Genomic DNA, 22,167 nt, shown 5'->3' on the forward strand with positions numbered 1-22,167 from the left:
AACAGGACATCAGTATCTGATCGGTGGGAGTCCCATACCCGGGACTCCCGCCAATCCGCTTTTCCTAGGCAAGTGATGACGCGATCATCGGTCACATGGCCTGGGCGTAGCTCAGCCCCACTGAAGTGAGTGGGGCTGAGAGCGATACAAAGCATAGCCACTATACAATGTGCCGCTATAAGCGCTGTGCTTGATAAGCTGCGAGAAGGCAGTGGTGTTCACAGGAGAGCAGGTGCCTTCTCAAACAGCTGATCAGCGGGGGTCTGGGGTGTTGGATCCACATCAATCAGATACTGATGACCTATCCTGAGGATAGGTCATCAGGTGTAAAAACTTAGAAAACTCTTTAAAGTGTCTTAGAATATGGCAATGGCAAGGTCATATAAAGCATAGGTGGAAATACAGGATAAGTGACAAAACCCTCTAGTGGAGGTCTGACCAAGCAAGATAACAGGGTCCCTGTGTCCCCATATGAATATAGTGGCTGATATGTGTGCTGCTGCTCCATTCAACTCTATGGGACTGACGAAGGTAGCCGAGTACTTGGCTTCTCTTTGCCAGTCCCCCAAAGATGAATAGAATGGCAATGAGTATGTCTGACTGCCACTCTATTCATAGGGAGGGGAGAGGATTCCTACCAATCAGACATTTATCACCCATCTTGTTGATAGGTAATACTTTTAGCTATTGGGACAACCCCATACAAAGGGCACATGCATTTACTCTTAAAAAACATCATTATCCAAAGCAATGGCTGCTATTTCTTTACAGTACAAGACAGAACAACAACATTATCTTTGGCAGAGCTCAGTAATCCAATAACGGGGATAATGAAAATATTGCATTAGAGAGGACGATGACATCAAAGTTTGGCGGACTGGAGAACTCTAATATAGTTATCATGTCTATTCCTTTGTCACTAAATTGACTTTTATAAATTACAGCATTTTGTATTTTGCCAAATGAATGAGATAATCACCCAACTCACAAATTATTTCCGTAATTTGATGTAAGATGAAAAAAGTACTACTAAAGAAAAAGGGCCAGAATTATTAATGTGTGTCACCTAATATCTATCTAAAGAGCTCTGGAAATTGGCGCGATTTGGTGCAAATAGGGATTTTACACTTTTTTAGACTTGCTAGAAAAGGGGCAGGGCTTAGCTGCGAAGCGTGGAGTTATCTCGAAAGGGGCATGGTCTAAGACAGTGGTGGTGAACCTATGGCAAGGGTGCCAGAGGTGGCACTCAGAACCCTCTCTGTGGGCACCCACGCCCTGGATTAGACTTTTCCTGCCATTCATCAGCATAGGGCGCGCTATGAACAGCACAGGCAGCGCACTGAATGCAGGCAGGCTATTATAGCTAAATGATAAAGTACATTGAAGATATACTATATAGGACTGTAGTATTCAGGGTAAATTGCCGTGTTGGCACTTTGCAATAAATATGTGGATTTTGTGTTACAGTTTGGGCACTCTGTCTGTAAAATGTTTGCTATCACTGGTCTAAGATGTGTTGTTTTGCACCGATATTGGCCCATAATTCTAGTGTAAAATTCTGTCTCAAAGTATGCCAACCAATAGTTAGTACAGAGCTAAACAAAAGTCTATCCCTGCACCAAATTTATTAACACGTCTGAGCCACTGTGATAAACATGGAGCAGGTCTAGACAACCTAAGTCTTGTATCTCTACAGTCCCGCCTATGTAAAAGAAACTCACTGCATGAGTGGATTCTATAACTTTTTTATTTTTCCATTGATGTAGCTGTATGACGGCTTGTTTTTTGTGGGACAAGTTGTAGTTTTAATGGCACCAATTTGGGGTACACATAATCATTGATTAACTTTTGTTCTCCTGCGGAATAATTAACGTGACAATTGTAACGTTTGGGTCATTACAGATGCTTTGATACTAAATATGTAGAGGTGAATTTATTTTATTTTTTTCGTTTTATTCCACAGTAAATCAATTTTTTCATGGAAAAAGCTGTGTGTGTTTTTAACTTGGGGATTTTTTAAACACTTTATTTCATTTTTTTCTACCACAAGATCTTTTTTGGACTACTGACGGACAGTGTGCATCAAGTAGTCTGAGAAGCACTGCGGCCATCTAGGATGTCAGAAGAGGAGCCTGGGAATCAGTAGATTTGTGACTAAAAGGATGAAAAGGAGGGCACCATGGAAGTGTACTGTTTTTTCCCCAGTTATTGTAATATTTTTTTTTCTTAAACTGGAGGATCGCTTTAAATATTATGAATAAAAATAATTGCCTGCAGTAACATTATAATAAAATAACTTTGTGGTACTTACTTGAAGACAGAATTCCTTCTATGAATTCTTGACGTGTTATTTTTCCATCCTGATCTTTATCAATTCTTCGGAAGAAGTCCATGACACGGGATTTTTTGTGGTTCATCCATCGCATATATTTTTTTCTCCACACGTCAAAATCAAAGTTGGCAAATTCTCGTAGCTGAAATGAGAAGACCTATTCTTAATATACACATTCAGAGGCAGAAGAAAGCGGGTGATTATATACATTTTGTCAGTCTATTTCGGTAGAAAAAACTGTTTTCCTCTTAAGGAATTAATTATAATAGGGACTTTGTGATGGTAAAATATGTGAGGGGTTCGTTCTAAAGATACCACATGTTCTTTCAGTAAATTTATGGAAGTAAATAAATTAAGAAGGTCAACTCATTCTCTTTAATCTAATATAGGAATTTGTAAATGCAGTGCAAATGTTTGGTTTTATCTAGTGTAGAATTTAATTGTCAGTCAACACTTTTCATTATCTTTTTACATCTACGGTATATTATCTATACTGTAGTGTCATGTGTGTATACTTTTATCTATATAAATGTATAATACTGGGTGTCCATAGTCTTACAGAAGGAAAGGAAAGAATTGTTAAAATACATTGCAATATACGGTACCTCTTCCAGCCTATCCAAAGCGTCATTTAAGTTCCTTCTCCTCTCTAATGCCAAAAGCCACACTTGTTGCCATTTACTGACCAGCAAGTTCACTCTTGGGTTTTTAGTTTCTATTGATGACTGTGCACCAGATGGGTACAAGTTAGGAGTTGGTGAACGCTTCCCTGTTATAATACAGAAAATAGTTTTACTTTAAAAATAAATAAAAAAAACAGGCAAAACTACATCATTGCTAGAAAGCAAAGAGCTACTTCCAGGAAAATGAAGGTCAAGAGCTCTACACATGGAACAAGCACCAACTCTCTGTGGCAGTGCATGGAGTCCATATTATGGATTATGGATCAATCATCAGTCCTTGTACCAAGGAGAGCTGCCTAAAGTGTGAAATAATTTATCCAGTGCATATATGAGTACCAGTCATGACCCCAAATACTTATGAGGAATATTCCTATTCAAAGGAATGTCATCAATGTATTCAGATACGTAGATCTTTCCAGAACTGATGTCATTCAGGATACTGATTACAATCTCTTTCATACAGCTATAAGCAGCTGAGCTTTAACTACTTAGCAGACTATACCCACAAGTTTTGTGACCCTTTAACACTTACGGCCTGTTCTTCCTTTGCCTAAGACAGGGATTTGAGATTGACCTGTTGTAAGCTCGGGAGCTTTCCTCTTGTAAGTCTTTGTAACTTTATCTACATCTGGCTGCTTTCTAGTCATATCTTCCATAAAAGCCTGAAAATGACACAATTTAAATAAAATGTGCACAAAATCCACAATGGAGCACATAACTTAATCAGGAGAATTTATCATACCTGATGTTCTGCAATCAGAGCCTTAACCTCATCTATCTCCTCGGGTATGTCCTCCTTGTCTTTTTCATTCAGTGTGGTCTCTGCCCACTGTAACCACTGGAGTAAAGACTCCAGAAGTTCCTTTTTGGCTATTAGTTCTTCCAAAGCAAAAGCCAATCTCTGTTGATGCTGTTTTGCCCATGTTAAGACCTAAACAGAGTCAAAACACATGTAAATTCTCCAGTCACTGTCTTCTTTTATACTCTGCCAAATCTATCATAAATTAGCACTAAAAAGATTAATTTTATTTGGACACAGTATTTAAAGAGGACCTTTCACCAGTTCTCAGATTACAATATTAATACCTGGCACTGCAGGACATGTTTAGTAGATGTGATATCGCTATTTTTTTTTCAGATACGCTGCTCTATTGCAGCACTGTGCGCCCCGTTCTCTTTTGCCGCCCTGTATGCTAATCAATAACATCGCTACAGGAAGGAGGAGACTGTTGCGTTTCTCAGCGGGAGTCTCCTTCTGTGAGCTGCCCAATCACAGCGGACCGCATCACAGCCATTGAGAAAACAAAAGCTCACCTTCTCTCTGACTGTGATGCTGTCTGCTGAGATTGGACTGCTCACAGCCAGGGAGAAGGAAACGCCCCTGAGAAATGCGGCCATCCCCTCCTCCCTGTACCAATGCTAATGATTAGCATACAGGATGGCAAAACAGAATGGTGGGCACAGCGCCGCAATGGAGCAGCGTATCTAGAAAAAATATAGCAATATCACATCTCCTAAACATGCCTTACAGTGGCAGGTATTAATATTGTAATCTCAGAGCCGGTGAAAGGTCCTCTTTAAAGGGCTTCTGTCACCCCATTAAACCGTTTTTTTTTTTTTTTCTTTACTAATAATCCCTATAGTGCGATCTCATGATACATAAGCTAATTAATGATTTTCGTTCAGTAGAATTAGTTAAAAATCGATTTTTATAATATGTAAATTACCTTGCTACCAGCAAGTAGGGCGGCTACTTGCTGGTAGCAGCCGCATCCTCCGATGGTAATGACGCCCCCTCCGCTTGTTGATTGACAGGGCCAGGGAACGGAATCGTTCTGTGCTGGCCCTGCCTGTTTTGATTCAATATCTGGCGCCTGCGCCGCGGCCGTACCTCTCTTCAATCTGCGCAGGCGCACTGAGAGACGGCCACTCACTCGGCCGCTCCATCCTCAATGCGCCTGCGCCGATGACGTCACATCTACACCCGGCGCAGGCGCATTGAGGAGCGAGCGGCCGAGTGAGTGGCCGCCTCTCAGTGCGCCTGCGCAGATTGAAGAGAGGTACGGCCGCGGCGCAGGCGCCAGATATTGAATCAAGACAGGCAGGGCCAGCACAGAACGATTCCGTTCCCTGGCCCTGTCAATCAACAAGCAGAGGGGGCGTCATTACCATCGGAGGATGCGGCTGCTACCAGCAAGTAGCCGCCCTACTTGCTGGTAGCAAGGTAATTTACATATTATAAAAATCGATTTTTAACAAATTCTACTGAACGAAAATCCTTAATTAGCTTATGTATGATGAGATCGCAGTGTAGGGTTTATTAGTAAAGAAAAAAAAAAACGGTTTAATGGGGTGACAGAAGCCCTTTAAAGGTGTTATGACGTGACTGATGTAAAAAGTTAAAATCAGACATCATATAGTACTTGACAATACCTTTCTAACAAAGCTAGAACCAGCCCTGTATCTCTTATGGATCCATAGATCTCCCTATTTATGGTTCCAATTGTTCCACCAGATTTATTTCAGACTGGCAGCTCAAGGGGTGTGTCCTTCTCTAGGTATGTGTCCTTTCTGCTGCTTCTATTTCCCTGTAACTGCCACTGCTTCTAGCAGAACATATGGCTGGTGGCAGGTGAAGATTTACACTGAGCATGTGCAACCACGTCAATGAGGTGGACGGAGACATAAGGCAAAGAACAAACAACAGGTGGCACTATACAGATACATTTTATTGAATAGCTCACTGGCTATTACTATATTTTTAATTACATGCAATTACAAAAGTATCCAGATCCTGGTTTGAAAAATGTAGATTATTGGTTGTGACACATTCCCCTTAAATAGAGTCAACATACCTAAATATCCCCACTTCCTACTTTTAACTTTTAAAACAAGCCATCATCTAAAGTGAATAAATGTATTCGTACCTCTTCAAATCTGGCTCTGATGATAGTTATCCAGTGCTTTATTGTAGTAAAAGAATCTGGGTGACAAATCGAAAGTATAGCTTCTCCCATACTTGCTCCTTTATTCAGCTCTGATCTTTTCTCTTCTACTTTTCTCATAAATTCCTTAAAAAAGCAAAGTTATGATATAGATATTGAAAACACTGGATTCTACATATGGCCAGTAGTTTTACCATAAAGCAAATAAAAATAATAAAAGACAAATGTACGTTTTCAACAAAAGAAGCCCATTAAAAGCTGCCAGGAAGACACACAATCAAGGAAGATTTCTCGAGAGTTGTATTATTGATTAAAAAAAAAATATATATATAATGCATCATGCTTAGTAAATGTATTTATTCTTACTTTCTTTTTCCTATGTTCTGCAGGTAAAATGACAGCACTTACAATGAGGTGGTAGTTAGAAAGGATTTTATGGTGGGGTCAACACCACGTCTTTTTTGCAAATGGGGGAATGTATCTCGCTCAGCACTCCAGAGTTCTAGCTTCAAAAAATCACTAAATATTGATTTGCAGTGCTCCAGATGCGACCAAAATGCTGCTGCTGCCGTTCTGCAGTTGAATACTGCGGTGGAGCACTGGAGCCTATAGTTCCCTGGCCCAAACACCTTCATAAGCCTCAGACTTAGGCTACTTTCACACTTGCGGCAGAGGAATCCGGCAGGCAGTTCCGTCGCCGGAACTGCCTGCCGGATCCGTCAAAACGTAAGCCAACTGATGGCATTTGTAAGACTGATCAGGATCCTGATGCGTCTTACAAATACATTGACATGCCGGATCCGTCTTTCCGGTGTCATCCGGAAAAATGGATCTGGCATTTATTTTTTTCCCATTTTTTTTCGGTCTGCGATGGATGAAACCGACACTGCGATCCGGCATTCCGGCAAATGTTCCGGATTTTTGGCCAAAGATAAAACCGTAGCATGCTGCGGTATTATCTCCGTCCTGAAAAGTCAAAAAGACTGAACTGAAGACATCCTGAACGGATTGCTCTCCATTCAGAATGCATGGGGATAAAACAGATCAGTTCTCTATGCCGGAAAAGAAAAACGCTAGTGTTAAAGTACCCTTAGTAGGCCTGAAGCCATCACGGCTGGCACATGTGTGTGTGATTACATCATCGCGCCTGCCTGTGCTGGGACAGAGTCAAGGGATGTAACAATATCACCTGATCCAAGAGAGAGTCGCAAGAACCACCCCATATATGCACATCCGACAATCAATATAAAATACATATAAAGTTTATTGGACACACCAACAGATACATATTAAAAATTGTATACAATTAGAACAAAGTGCGGTATGCAATATAATATATGTAACCGACACATACAGGTCCACTGGGTTGCCACAGAATGGGCATATACACTATAAACCAGCATATAAAAATCCGATACAAAACATATAGCAAATATGAAATGAGGTGAGACCACTAGAAATGCAGACAGACCATGATGAGGTCTAAATTGGAGAGTCAAACCTACATAAACCTGCTGGTGCAGTGGACCTAGAAGAGTGAGAGAACGCCCAACGCGTATAGCCGGAACAATCCGGCTTCCTCAGTCAAGGGATGTGCTTGCCTTTGCCTGCCTGCGTCCCACCATCCCAGGCCGTAGACCAGAAGAGGCTGTGGCCTGCATCGTGAATGCCAGCACATTTGAGTATTAGTTGTTGGCCTTCTTTTTTTTTTTTCAATGCCGAATTGAGGGACATTACTGACAGGAAGGAAAACACTGTGGGGGGCATAATACTGAAGGGGAACTTTGGGGGACATTACTGACAGGAAGGAAAGCACTGGGTGGCACTGGGGACTTTTAATACTGAGGCACTATAGGTGGCATTACCGGGCATTTTTTAATATAAGGGCAATATATGGGGCATTACTGGAGGCATTTTAATCCTGGGGCACTATAGAAGGATTTTTTTTGTAGAGGGGCATTACTACTGGGGGCATTATAGGGGACATTATTAATACTGGAAGCACTGTAGGGGCATTTCTATTGCAGGGGCATATTAGTAGACATTATTTTTGGGGACACTATACAGGCATTATTACTGGAAGTACAATATAGGGTTTTATTATTATTACTGGGGGCATTTTAGTGGACGTTATTATTACCGGGGGCACTCTAGGGGGCTTTATAATTGCTGGAGGCACCACAGGGACACCATTTCTATGAGGGTCACTATTTTTTCAGCAGGATAGTATGTGGGGGCATCGTGGAGCACAGTGAGCCTAGGATTGGGAGGGACAGCAGGATGACATTGTTGGGACACCAGAATGGGGAGGTTGTGTTGAAAATGTGGGAAGGTTGATGGAAAAATTGAGAAATCTAACATGTCTGCAATAAATTCTTCAGAGACGAGCTACAGCTGAAAAAAATTTTCATGGTGGTCTGGGTCAAACAGAGGAGAAGAGGAAAGAGAATGTCTACAGAAAGGAGAGGTGTAAAAGGTATGTGGCGCTGTATTCTCCTATATGTTTCCTAGTGCTGGCAGGCAGTATGCTGTAAGTAGAGCTGGCTCACTACTGTGGCTTGTGTCTCACCTCCTCCTCCAAGTCTTTTTTTATTATAATTATATGTATTTTAAATTTGGTGACTAAAAATTTAATTTAGCTCCTAAATTTATCAGTTTAGGAGCCAATGTCTCCTAGGTATTTTTTTTAAGTCTGGGGCACTGATGTGTGACTTTTTAGGTATATGTACGTAAACATTTTTTGACTTTTTGAATTATTTTTACCACTCACATCAGTTTTGAAAAGTGGGAAGAAAAGTGGCTGTGGTTAGCTATGTTAGATTCATTACAGCTTTATCACTGGGACTTTAAAATAACCCTCATGATAAATTCCCTCCAGTGTTTTTAGGTGCATATTCTTGCAGCATTTTTCACTGTGTGTTTTGCAATGAAAAATGCTGCGTCCACATGTTACATACTGGGCAACAATAAAATATAAAATATCCTACAAACATAATTTTTTTAGTAGCATCTTTTTATGGTAAGTCCTAAAAAATTCTATGTGACAAAAAAAAGGCCACACACCAAAAACAGTGGTAAAAAAATAAATAAATCTAAAATTACCGGTACCTGTGTTTTTTTACAGGTGAAAAAAAAATGTCAGGCATAAAATAAAGTTTGGTAATTCCATTATGGAAAATAGGAAACTCCTGGAAGACAGGTGATAAAAACTAGTGCAAAGGGAAACTGGGTTACCAATCAGATTGATCCTTTAATTTTTCCAAAGGAACTCTGAAAAATAAAAGTTGGAATCTTACTGGTTGCAAGGGGCATCTAAGACAGTTTTTCTTTGCACCAGTTTTGATAAATCTCCCCCAGAGGCTTCACTCATTTTCACAAATGCAAATTAATCCCAGACGGAATAATTCGAATACATTATCTTATCAAAAGCAAAGTACTCTCCTTGACAACCACATAAATACTACAAATCATGTGGAAGTGGAACAAACGAAATTCCCAGCAAGAAACTGTGCCGACCTGTCCAAGAAATGTTAGCACTCAGCAGAGAACAACGTCAGCGAAGAAACTTCATTGGATAATGAGGAGATGGAGCCTGAAAATAGTGTTCTAAATAGTAACACTTCTATTTTCTTTCCACTCTCTAGTGCTCTTCCAGAATAAACATCACACATGTTGTCATTTTAAATGCCTTTCCCTAATAAAGACGTCTTGGAAGCTGGTGATCTTTTTATTGCTCACGCGTTTATGTTCTCACAAGCAGAACAAAAGTGGGATGTTAACCTTTCTTGCAAGTAATTGGCTTGACTCAGAAGTCACTAGGGCACAAATACTATGACTAGCATTACAATGGCCAGTCTTAGCATAAAGTCCATTGGCACAGAAGGCCTCATAACAAATTTGGCACATTTCCAGGCTGGCGGTGCACCAGAGGTTCAGATGTACACCAGCTATGGGGAGACAGATTTAAACTATCATTTATGTACAATTATACTAAATTACTCAAAATATCTAACAAAGCAGCTACTGAGGAAGGGGACTGGTGTCCCAAAACACTTTTAGACAGTTATACTGACACCCCAACAACTGTGGATGTACTGCACACTGCAAATATTCTGCACAGCATGGCAAATTCACGCCAATTCAGCTGACAAAAATCTATAGCCTATGGCAATGGATCTGTATCGAACTAAAAGGCTTATCAAGCTATATATCAGCTAAAAGCTAGCGATCATAACTAAGGCCCCATTCACATTACCGTGGGACCACCGAGCCCCTGTTGCAGACTGCACAGAAGCCCTTCCGTGTACTTCCGAGTCTGTGCCTCCACGGGGAAACAATAGATAGAACATGTCCTATCTTTCTCTGCATTTTGAGGATTGCAGACCCATTGTAGTCAATGGGTCCGCATCGCAATGCAGAGCTCACAAGGGCATTGCCCGTTTTTTGTGGACCAGTGGTTTGCCTTCAGCAACACGGACACAGCTGTTCCACAGTAGAGTGAATGGGGCCCAAGTCAAACACAAGAGGTGCTGCGCAGGCTGATCCATTGTAACAAGGCCTATACATAAGCACATGTTCTGTCTCTTATGCAGGGTTACGGAATGGACATACGGATGCGAACAGTACAAGGTGTGCTGTCCGCATTTTTTGTGAACCCATTGAAATGAATTGACCCACATCCTATCTGCAAAAAATGTGGATCGAATGCAGACCAAAAATACGGTCGTGTGAATGGGACCTTACATATACAAGTCGGTATTCAGACCGAAGAGTTAGCATGAGTAATCAAACGGTAGTCCGCAATACTAATATTGAATATATTATCGACAAGTGAAACTCATGGACATTCCATGAACTTTAGGGACCAGTTTATCTTAGCTTTTTTTTATGTATGTCACTTTCTTTATCACAATAATTGTAAATCAGTCATGCTGATTTTACGTGCATAGTAAACTTTATTAATTACACTACTGTCTACAGAGCCAACAATTATATAGTTTCTGGCATAAATGATAGCAAATTTATCGGGGTATAGAGGTCACATTCCCTCCCGCTAGGTCATATACCCATTTCTCTATGGTATGCACTATAATTTGAGACTTTTTAACACCACAATTGTGGGTAAAATGCTTGACAAATGACTGCCATTTTTTTCTTACCTTGTGCTGGTCTATGAGCGACTTCAGAGACTCTTCATCATCAGGGAGAACACCGTGGAATCTCAAAGCTTGCTCTGCTTCTGCCAGCCACTCCAGCAGAGTATGTACTGCCGAGTGGAATTCCTCTGCCTACAATAATACAACATCATTTGATAAGTTCTTAGATACGGGAAGCTGCTGATCAAACGAAATATGTACCCAGCATAATGTCTGCACTCTATACACCATTAAACCACTACATACAGTTCCAATAACATAATGTATCCCCAACCATGGCATTGCTGGTCAGTATCAAATTTATACACAAATCACATTTTGTATTACATTTAAAAAGCCACATTTGAAATATCCCAAAAGCATTTATGCCATTGTACTAACATAAAAACCCATCTGTCAATTTTAATAGCATAAGCAAGACTGGTATCATATCATCACTTAGTAAGAAATGACCTCATAAATGTAGTGCAGGAAAGTATTGCTGCCATGACTAATGCCTAATACCTCTCTGAACTTACCTGGCGCAGTGCTTCTTCTAGTCGGGTCTGTTTGGACACAGACAAAGTGCACACAGTTTCCCAGCGGGTGCTTAATTCCTGCATCTGGGCTTTTACCCAAGAAGGGTCATCACGACTTCCTTCAATTAACTCTCTAGACGAACGCTTCAGTGCCTGTATACTGTTGCTTCGCTTGCCCAACTCTTTCTGAAAAACCTAGGGGGAAAAGAACAGACTCAACCACTGGATTGTGATACAAGTGCCCCAAACAGCATGCTGAACTTTTTCAAAATGATTTACACTAAATATATATTAACTAGAAAATAAAAAACAGGTATATTTAGAATTACTTTGTGGTTGTCAATGAGGTTCATCACAATGTCAATGTCCCCATGCACGGGTTGGTCTTCAGCAAGCTGTGGCTCCACTCTGTACAGCCAGTCAATAAGGGCCTGCAAAGCATCTGTGAACTGGCCGGAAAACAGTAGTGCCTCTTCTAGCTTGTTTTGCCTACACAAAAAAAATATGAAAATATGCTAAAAATTATGAATATAAAGTGAGCAACTATAGTAGTACTACAGTATATGTATCAGCAGTAGCTACACTGATCACCTATCCCTAGCGCCAGACACTCCCATAATCAGCTGACTGCAGGGCCGGCGGTACCCTGGAAAGTGCTGCATCGACATTTTTGTTCACTAAGCACATTTTCTAGTAGCTATGCCTGGTATTATAGCTCAGTCCCATTTAGTCTAGTTTCACACTCGTGCTAAAATCTTCCAGCAGGCTGCTCCAGCAGAGGAACAGTTCATCATATCTGGCATAGCAGGATCCTACCTTTCCCCACCAGAGCCATTAACTATAATGGGACCCGGCCTGTTTCTGGCATTAGTAATAGGGATTTGGCCTGGACAAAAAATGCTGCTTTGTGGTATTAGTCCAGCCAAATTTCAGCACTAATGTTGGAAACAGGTTGGATCCCCGCGGATCCTATTATAGTCAATGGGACCTGGTGGTGCTCCGGCAGTTTGCGATGAATTCCGGTAGGCTGTTTCTTCTACCGGAACAACCTGCCAGAAGATTATAATGCTAGTAGAAGAAAAAAAACAAAAAACAATCCTTTATTTTGAGCAACCATTGTGCTCTATTTGCATCTGTTTTTGTAATTTCTGTCAGAGAGACACTATCTTAGCATGCAGGACTTTTTCTCCTGTCTAAAGTAACTGATCTTTGATGGAATTGACAAAATATTATGCGATCTGATCATAGATTATGCTCAAAACAAGGCGGTTCAGTTATTTTAGTGCAAATGGATGCTAACTAAGCATAACTGATGCTCAAAATAGCAGATCCGTATTTTCTTTTGTTTTGCTGTTCTTCTGACGGATCAGAAGAAGAATAGAAAACAAACTGGGGATGTGAATTTGGCCTTACTTGAATGTAAAGCACATAAAGGGAATTTAGCACTTGCCATAAAAATGTGATGTTGTGCTTGCCGGTGGTGGTTTTTGGAATTGGACTCCACCCATCTGATGTCAAAGGCCGATCCAAAGAATAGGCCATCAGCATAAAATTCACAGAAAACCCCTTTATTTATTAAATGCAAATTACAATATGGCTGACTGTTGTTGTTGAAAGTTATCCATAGACATGCTCTGATTATTAAAGCTTACATCTAAGTATAATCCATATACCTTGTATTATTTCTATGAAGCAAGAGAGTTAAGGCTGCTGGACATAGCAGCACTAGTAAAACAAGACAGGACAGGAAAAAACCCATCCTAAGATCCAGCCACCCTCTCCTCTAACATAGGATGTCGAGCAAGGAATACCCATGACACCATTGTCACGGATGGTGAGGGAAGGGAAGCAAACCAAACACAAGAAAATTAAACAAAACAGCAGGCTAGGCTCCACAGGTAGAGAAAAGGGAAAGGTCACCTCCTGACAATCCCTGAGCCTTTCCCTGACTGCTACCAACATGAACAAATCTCGATAGTAGAAGTGTTCATGCACTCGAACCTAAGCCCTGCTGCAACTGACACAAACCCTCAGCTAGGGAGCAGGCGAAAAGACAACCGGTTCCTTGCAAAAGATGAAGGAACCAGCGTCAACCTAAGGTCTAGCCAGTACAAACAGCAGAAGGGAAGGAAGGAGGACTTAACTGAAGACGAACTGGGAGCAGAAGATTCACCAAACACCAGTAGCGAACTCCAGGAGAAACTATAAACTGCAAGGGCTATAGTGAGAGGCAGGTATAAATAGCATCACTAACTAACTAATGAGCAGAACCTGTGAGGGGGTGGGATCCTGCCCAAAGCCACAACAAAGCAATCTGTCAGATAGATTCACGTGCAGCAAGTCTTACAGATCTTCTCAGATCACTCACAGGGCAACCACATTATATCCAAATATAGCTTGAGTTATTAAAAGCTGGAAAATAAGTAATTTTTCTTGAATTCAGGGTGCATCATCATTTTTAGGAGGATATATAAATGTGAATTGTCTGCAATCACCTTTCCACAGATTTTCCACAGACAGTGTCCCATTTGTCTCTTATCTCACTGAGCATGTCGTCAAGTTTGTGGATATCATCACTCAGCGCAGCTTTCTCTTTCAGTGAGCGGCCGCTTCTTGTGGTGGTATCATAGACTGAATGCTTGACTCCCAGGGTTTTCTGGAATTCCTGTGGATAACAATAAAAAAGCTATTCCCCCAATTCTACCAAAGGTACAAGAGTAGCAACAAAGACATTCCACAAACGGCTTTGCGGCATGAAGTGTGAGATAGAGCCTTGTGGCAGCAAAAGGACTGGAACAATGGAGATGTAAATCAAGATGGAGAATACGGTACAAAACTACAATGCATCATCTTAACGGTTGCAGATTCATACACCTGTGTACTGCTCCATGTCCACTACCTTTTTGTAACTATGAAATAAACTGCAATTCAAGATTGATGGTGAGTGCCGCGGTACTTTTTTCTATTTTTGGATACTGTGATATGGACTATACTACCAGCAGAGTACCACCGTGAAGCCGAGTCAGTGCGATGAAGTGATTTATGTTATCATACAGACACGTGTGGCAGTGGCGGCTGCAATATTTCTTATCTCTCACATCATCTTAACAATGTTGCAATGGAAACTTCTCCTCATAAGGTCTATCTTCCAAACCCGTGTGTAAGTCTTGAACAGAGAAATGTAGTACAGGTCACATTATTAGCTTGTACTCGGGTGTGCCAGAGAAATCTTAGACTTATTTTAGTGGTGTGAAATAATATACATGTTACTTAATACATTGGCGGGTCATCAGAGGTAGCTGAGAATTGTCAATATGTAGACTGCCATTTCTTCAAATAAAGCCCCCAAAAATGCGCACTTTCTGGAGTCATCCACCAGCCAACATGGTGACCGCAGGCTAAGAGGAAAACATCTGATCTGCAATTTATATCTAACACTTATGGTTTAGTCATTCCAACATTCTTACAAGCTGCCTAAACTGCTGTTATAGTAACCACTGTAAATGTATGATTTAATCGGATTTATTATTCATTATGAAGGGAATTAACGTAACAATGTGAAATGTCATGATGTCAAGCCGCTATCACAAATATACTTAACTAGACAACGCAGTAACAATAAGTGAACATGTGAACACCCATGTATAACCAAATATTGCAGCACACAATGAGACGTCTTCTGCTACTCACCGCAGTTACAAGTACAATTACTACATATGCTTTTCTGACAGGTTCTCTTTAATATACAGAAATATACATTTTATTCAGATTGTATTGAAATGCAAATTCAATTCCGTCACATCGGCAGCCACTATGAAACGTCATTTGCTCGCAGAAATATAACAAATACTGAAGTTTTGAAAGGAATCGCTGACCTTATGCTGTACCAGCTGAGTCTTAATTTTATCTGGGTCATTTGCAATCTCTAATTCTGAGTCTAAAGATGTTTCGGATTCTTCAAGCCATTCCATAAGTTTAGTAAAAGCCTCATGGAACTGTGGAAATAGATATAAAGATGTTACTGAGCACTGGGCAAGATACTAAAGACTCCACATATTCTCCAAAGTATTTCTACTTTTTACCTGTTTTGACCGCTTGCGAGCATCATCGAGGGCCCGTCCTCTTTCCAGTGAACGCTGTACCACATTTTCCCACCGGCTCTGTACACTGATCAGTAAATTTTTAATCAATACCACATCTTGTTTTTGGCTGAAATATTTTAATTGGTTGCCCGTTTTATCCAGCTCCATTATCTGATCTTTGTGTGAGTTCACTTCTGTAACAAACACCTAGAACATAACAGAACATAACGGTGTGGTCATTTCTATATAGTTACAGGAATATTTGGATGAAAAGTCAGGGGAAGTAACATACAGTACATCGATAATTAATAATATTCACTCTAAACAATAACTGTAAAGGAGTTACCTATGTGTTTAATACTGATGATCTATCCTCAGGATAGATCATCAGTATCTAACCGGTGGGGGTCTGACTCCTGGCACCCCCCTGCTGATCAGCTGTTTCAAGCTGTTTGCCCTCATCGGTCACAAAGTCTAGGCGCAGCTCAGTCCCACTCAAGTGAAGTGGCCTGAGCTGCAATACCGAGCACAGCGGCTATACAATGGACAGCACTGTGTTCGGTAAGCTGCGAGGAGGCAGCAGTGTTCACCAGCGCCAAAGCCACTTCAAACAGCTTATCGGCAGGGGTGCCGAGAGTCGGGCCCCACCGATCACATACTGATGAGCTATCCTGAGGTATTAAGCACTCGGACAACCCCTTTAATGTGAAAGGGCAGATTGGCCATAGACCTTACAGGGAAATTTACCAGGGGGCTGTCTGAACCCTCCCCACGGCCGGCCAGTGAAAGTTTTTGGGGTTATATTTTGTGCTGTCGGCAGTATTTTGTGGTGGACTGTGGTATTTGGCTCTGCTGGGGTGGTATAATGTGCCACAATATGGTATTGCTGGCCTTGCCTTCCATCAGTTTGGACCTGACTACAAAACGGGGCCACCTTTTGTATTTTTTCCAGTCCACCCCTGGAAATTTATAGAATAAAACAATATTAAACATACCTTATGTTCATCAATTTGAAATAATACTGTGTCCAAAACAAGACTTGGTGGGGAAGCCATAGTGAGAGTCTGCTCCGCTTGAGTTAGCCAGTTAATAAAGTCTTGGAGAGAATTGTGAAAACCTGTGGCCAAACTGAGAGCTTCTTCTAATTTTACCTAAAGAGATACACAAAATGAGAAACAGTTAGAGCTCTCGCTTCTCATTTCTCCAGAGGGAAACAACACAAGGGGTAATGCTATGTAATAACACAGACTGAAAGCACTGCTCTCACTAAACTATCCAAATAAAACCTTGTAATAGCTAATAAAATCAGATTAACACATTTCTTCATTTCTGGAAACCTCTCATGAAGAAAAGTGTTAGAGCCATGCTCTTCATAACATGCAGAGATGAAGAGAGAACATGCTCTGTCTCCTCTGCTCAGAGAATCTGCTCTCTCTTTATAATGTGTTAGAGACACCTAAGTGTGACTACAGCATATAACATATATGATAACTTTTTCCCCCTGACCCCACATCAACACTTACTTTCCTCTCACTGAGTTTTGTCTCAACTGATTCCCATTTCTCCTTTAGGTTATTAATATCTTGGTCCATGTTTGCCTCTGGCTCATCAAGGCATCTTTGCATCATCTGTTGGCTTTTAAGCATTATGCTTTCGTATACATGTTCTTTGGCTTCAAACGCAGCACACAGTTCCTAAAAACATATAACATGCATTCATTATTAAACCACCATATATTAAAAGCTACAACCACAGTACATTTAACCCTTTCCCTCTGTATACATTTTGGGCCCTAGATTCCAGGCAATGTTCTTCATTTTTTCATCCTCACATTCCAAAGGCTGTAACTTTTTATTTTTCCATCGATGTAAATGTATGAGGGCTTGTTTTTGGGGGAACAAGTTGTAGTTTTTAATGGCACCATTTTGGGGTACACATAACTTAGTGATTAACTTTTATTGACTCCTTCTGGGGAGCATGGGAAAAAACATAGAATTTTTACGTTATAAATTTTGCGGCGTTCATTTTTTGGCATAAATAACATGATACCTTTATTCTCTGGGTCAGAACAATTACAGCGATACCAAATCCAGATCGTCTTTAATTGCAGACTGCTGAGAATTCATTCATAAACTTCTAGTAATAATACAGGGATGGGCCAACATAGAGTCATAGGAATAGATGTCGTTACATAGGGAATGTAAATAGTTATTAAAAACAGACATGTCAGGAGAGGTGACAGTTCCTCTTTAACCCCATAAAGGGGTTTTCCGAGATTTTTTTACTGATGACCTATCCCTAGGATAGGTCATTAGTATGTGATCAGTGGGGGTCCGTTCAGTTTTTGAGAAGGCAGCAGCGCTCCTGTGAGTGACCTTCTCTATGGTTTTCCTAGGCCAGTGACAACACGTTAGTTGATCACGCGGCCTAGGCGCAGCTCAGCCCCATTCAGCGCCACTGCCTTCTCTAAACAGCTGATCAGTGGGGGCCCTGGTTTCGGGCCCCCACCAATCAGTAAAAGAAATCTTGTAAAACCTTTTTAATCACCACCGATACTCCTTTTTATAACAGTCATTAATAGGCTTTATTCTAGGCCATCTCCTTTTTACATAAAGCCGGATTCCAACGTCCTGCTCTAATAACCTGGATGGGCAGAAGTGCCGATCCGGGCCGTTTAACCCCTGAGATGCTGCGGTCAATAGCAACCATGGCATGTAAGTGGTTTATAGGGAGGGAACTCCCTCTGTCTCCTATTGGCACCCCACAAATGAGATTGTGAGGTGCCAATGTGTTTGCATGGCAGCTGGGGTCCTAATGAAGGCCCAGACCTGCCAGCAATATTTTCCTAGCAGGCTGTGCCTCTCTGGTGCAGCCTGCTGGTGACTATCAGTTTAGCACTGACAATATAATACATTTATACTGCATTAGCAGTATCAAGACTGCCTATTACAGTCCCCTTTAACCTTGACTATGGTTAAAAAAGTAAAAAAAAAAAAAATTCCAAGTAAAAAAAACACTTTCTATTGAAAAATGAAATCCCCACCATATATTTTCCGCAACGACCCAAAGTATGGTGAACACTGTAAAAAAAAGAACCTAAAAAACTATGCCAGAATTGCTTTGTTTTTCTTAGTCGACACAAAAAAAATAAAACTATCACACAGCTCTGTAGAAAGAAAAATAAAAAAAGTTATGGACCTTGGGAAAAAATTCAAAAAAACATATTCTTCATATTTGTGTAAAAGTAATAAAACTTTAAAAAAAAACTGGGTTTTACCATTTGATGGAGTGAGCCTGCACAGTCTGTTACTGATTAGATATTGTAAGACAGTGCAGGACCCCCTTCCCCCCTTCCCGAAACTCATAACACCCATAGGGAGCTTAATTGCAAACTTCTGGCAATTACTTCAGAAACTTCTAGCCGGAATAATAAAGGTATGGCACAACATGCGCACATAAGACTAGATGCTCCAGAATTCTTATTACAAGGGGGATGCAAGTTAATAAAACAGTCATGTCAGGGAGGTGACAGGTCCTCCTTCAAGAGATTGCCTTTTACATTTATGCCAGAAGACCTCTTATAGCAGAGGTACAGCGTCCATCCATTGTATCAAAGTCCAACCAGAGAGGTGAACTACTGTACATGCAACTTCCATTTTTAGAAGAGCGGGAACTGGAAGACCCTGCTCAATTAGCTCCACATGCCCTACAGAACTATACGACTAGGAGCTATCTAAATGCAGATCACCCCTAGCTCTAAAAAAAACAAGAGGTTAATTACAGCAGTAACACAATAAGCACCCCTGAAGAACACACAATAAGGCTATGTTCTCTTTCACAACATAACTGGTCCTAATAGTGAATGTGCTTCATAATTCATACGTTAAACACAGTAAATCACTGCTTGACACGTATAGCATCAGTTATGGTCCAGTTCTCCATGTATCATTCTGTCATTGTGTTATATATGACTTTATTTAAATAAGTAAGACATATAAACATATCAGGCAGGTCTTTAAATAACAAGCCGCCTACAAAACTCTGTTGGCTTGCAGATTCTTACCAGATGAGTGTCGAGCTGCTCTTTTGCTGTCTCTGGTAATCCTCCAAGAGGCTTGGAAGCCAGTAAATGACGTTCAGTCTCTGACAGCCATTGATGCATCTCTTCAATTTCATTGTGGAAACCTTGAGCCTAAATTTCACGGCACAGATAAGTGTTAAACAAATGTCAGCAATATAATGTTGAGCAGTGCTCGACTGCTTGCTGAACTGCTCCTTTATGTGGATGTGAGCAATCACATAATATATGGTTCTTTTGGTGTTTGGGGACATTGTTTGGCTAACACAACCAAAGAGACATTTCCTGATCTATAAATATAATGAACTTCAGAGAAAAAGACGTCTAAAGTTTATATTTCAATGTGAGGTCATTCATTACACAATATGTATTTATTAATGTACATGGCAATAACGGGTGGGACATCTATCATCTATAACGGGTACCCGGAAAACACTCTCAAATAGTCAAAGACCGAGCCACTGGAATGCTAAAGCAATGCGTGCACCCCACACGAAAATAACAGAAAATACTGCGGTACCAGGTTATACATAAGGTGAAAACTACTGAATATCTGCATATTACTTCCCAAAGGAATGAGGAAAGAAAATCCCTCACCTGGAATAATGCACTGTCCAGCTGTTTCCTCCTCTGCTCAGTTTTGTCCAGGACATTTTGCCAGCGTTGGCTCAGAGCTTCTAACCTGCTTTGCAGACTGCTGGCCTCCTCTCCAGCACTGGACTCAATCAGGTCATTCCCTGCCTTCTGTACTGTTTCTACACTGGATTTGTGTGCTAGGACATCATTTTGGAGTACCTTTATGGATTAAGACATAAGTGGATCTGTCAGCATATAACATATGAATATAATAGTTCTTATACCGTACTGATTGACTGTGGATATCACAATATGAGATCACATCATTTGCTATAACGGTACTCACATGGTGCTTCGCAAGTTCAATTTCAATGGTCTTCGGATCTCCACCAATGGCTTTCTGTTCATTAAGCAATCCCTCTGTATGAGTCATCCATGTCAATAACTCGTCCAGGGCATGTTGGAAAGGTCCTAATGCTAACAGGGCACCTTCCAGTTTATGCTGTCGGAAATATACAGTACATACACATTTACACAGTCATCCACATGTCATAAAGTATGGCATGGATTTTCTTTACTACTAAAATAGCATACAAAATCAACTAAATGCATTGAAATGCCGGATCCGTCTCTCCGGTGTCATCCGGAAAAAATGGATCCGGCATTTTTTTTTTCACATTTTTTGCGGTCTGGACATGCGCAGACCTAAAAAAAAAAAGATCGGTTCTTTTCTGGTATAGAGCCCCTAGGACGGAACTCAATGCCGGAAAAGAATAACGCTAGTGAGAAAGTACCGTAAACCAGACACAATGCCTTGTAGGGCTAGCTCACATGAATGTAATGATATGTTTCACTTAGAGATCCGTTCCTTCACTCTGGAAAAAAGGTACCTGCAGGCTGAGTTTACAAAACCAGGAGTGAATTCAAAAAGGAGGAGAAGTAGTTATCTTCCCTTTATACTGACTCTCCATTTATGACCCACAACTGATTTTGGCTTCAAAAACTGCATCAGAAAACCTGAACATGGAAACCCAGACTTAATCCATATGCAAATGATTAGTTAAATGCACCAAGGGTAGGCCCAGGCAAGCTGACTATGCAGAAATCTGGCCCTGAAAATCAAGGCGAGAGCGGGGCTGGAAGAGGAAGGAACAACGGTGCTCAAGGTGGTTTGGGCCTGTACTTGGTGCATGTAACTGCTTATTTGCATACAGCTTAAAATAACTTTTTCTCCAGAATAAAACAGATCACTAAATGAAAGGTATCATTACATTAATGTCAGCTAGCCCTACAAGGCACTGTGCCTAGTTTCACAGAGACTTTTCCTGGTGACATATTCTCTTTAAAGGCTACAGACACCCTTAGGGACAATTTTTTACTATTGCATTCTACTTATCTTGGGCTAGAAATCATCTTCCCAATGGGTCTTTATTAAATATTTTCAACAGCTTGTTTCCTATAGCCTTCACTGAAATCCATCAGAGAGCTGCTCTGACGGCTCAGTCTGTAGCTCTTATCTGTTCACTCCTGACAACTTATTTATGGTAAATTCTTAGCCGCCCTCTGTGTATTTGGCCATCTCTGGCAGTCCCACAGAGAATGAATGGAGTGGCATGATGCATGCTTGACCAGCCACTCTATTCATTTTGAGGTGCCCCGGTTCTCATGATTGGTGAGGTCCCAGTGGTCATACCTACACAGTTCTAATAGTTATTCCCTGTCCTATGGATAGGGGACAACTTTACATAACAAGACTACCCCTATAATTCAAACTTGATTCAAATCTCAGCAGTTGCT

The 22,167-nt window shown here is 40.9% G+C and overlaps 1 protein-coding gene across 16 annotated transcripts in view; it reads right to left on the reverse strand.

The window, feature by feature from the left end:
* The window catches only part of DST (dystonin), a 572,762-nt gene that overhangs the window by 14,633 nt on the left and 535,962 nt on the right, over window positions 1–22,167 (reverse strand). For all 16 annotated transcript variants that reach the window (XM_040428594.1, XM_040428595.1, XM_040428593.1 and 13 more), the window contains 16 exons: window positions 20,717–20,872; window positions 20,392–20,589; window positions 19,780–19,908; window positions 17,240–17,410; window positions 16,712–16,867; window positions 15,717–15,923; window positions 15,510–15,629; window positions 14,130–14,299; window positions 11,964–12,123; window positions 11,635–11,829; window positions 11,120–11,248; window positions 5,943–6,086; window positions 3,758–3,946; window positions 3,548–3,677; window positions 2,938–3,101; window positions 2,312–2,474 (listed from right to left, as the gene is read on the reverse strand). In XM_040428594.1, the coding sequence (XP_040284528.1) occupies window positions 2,312–2,474; window positions 2,938–3,101; window positions 3,548–3,677; window positions 3,758–3,946; window positions 5,943–6,086; window positions 11,120–11,248; window positions 11,635–11,829; window positions 11,964–12,123; window positions 14,130–14,299; window positions 15,510–15,629; window positions 15,717–15,923; window positions 16,712–16,867; window positions 17,240–17,410; window positions 19,780–19,908; window positions 20,392–20,589; window positions 20,717–20,872 (2,581 nt within the window). The remainder of the gene's footprint in view (window positions 1–2,311; window positions 2,475–2,937; window positions 3,102–3,547; window positions 3,678–3,757; window positions 3,947–5,942; window positions 6,087–11,119; window positions 11,249–11,634; window positions 11,830–11,963; window positions 12,124–14,129; window positions 14,300–15,509; window positions 15,630–15,716; window positions 15,924–16,711; window positions 16,868–17,239; window positions 17,411–19,779; window positions 19,909–20,391; window positions 20,590–20,716; window positions 20,873–22,167) is intronic.

This window comes from Bufo bufo, chromosome 4 (genome assembly GCF_905171765.1).
Source record: "Bufo bufo chromosome 4, aBufBuf1.1, whole genome shotgun sequence".
NCBI lineage: Eukaryota > Metazoa > Chordata > Amphibia > Anura > Bufonidae > Bufo > Bufo bufo.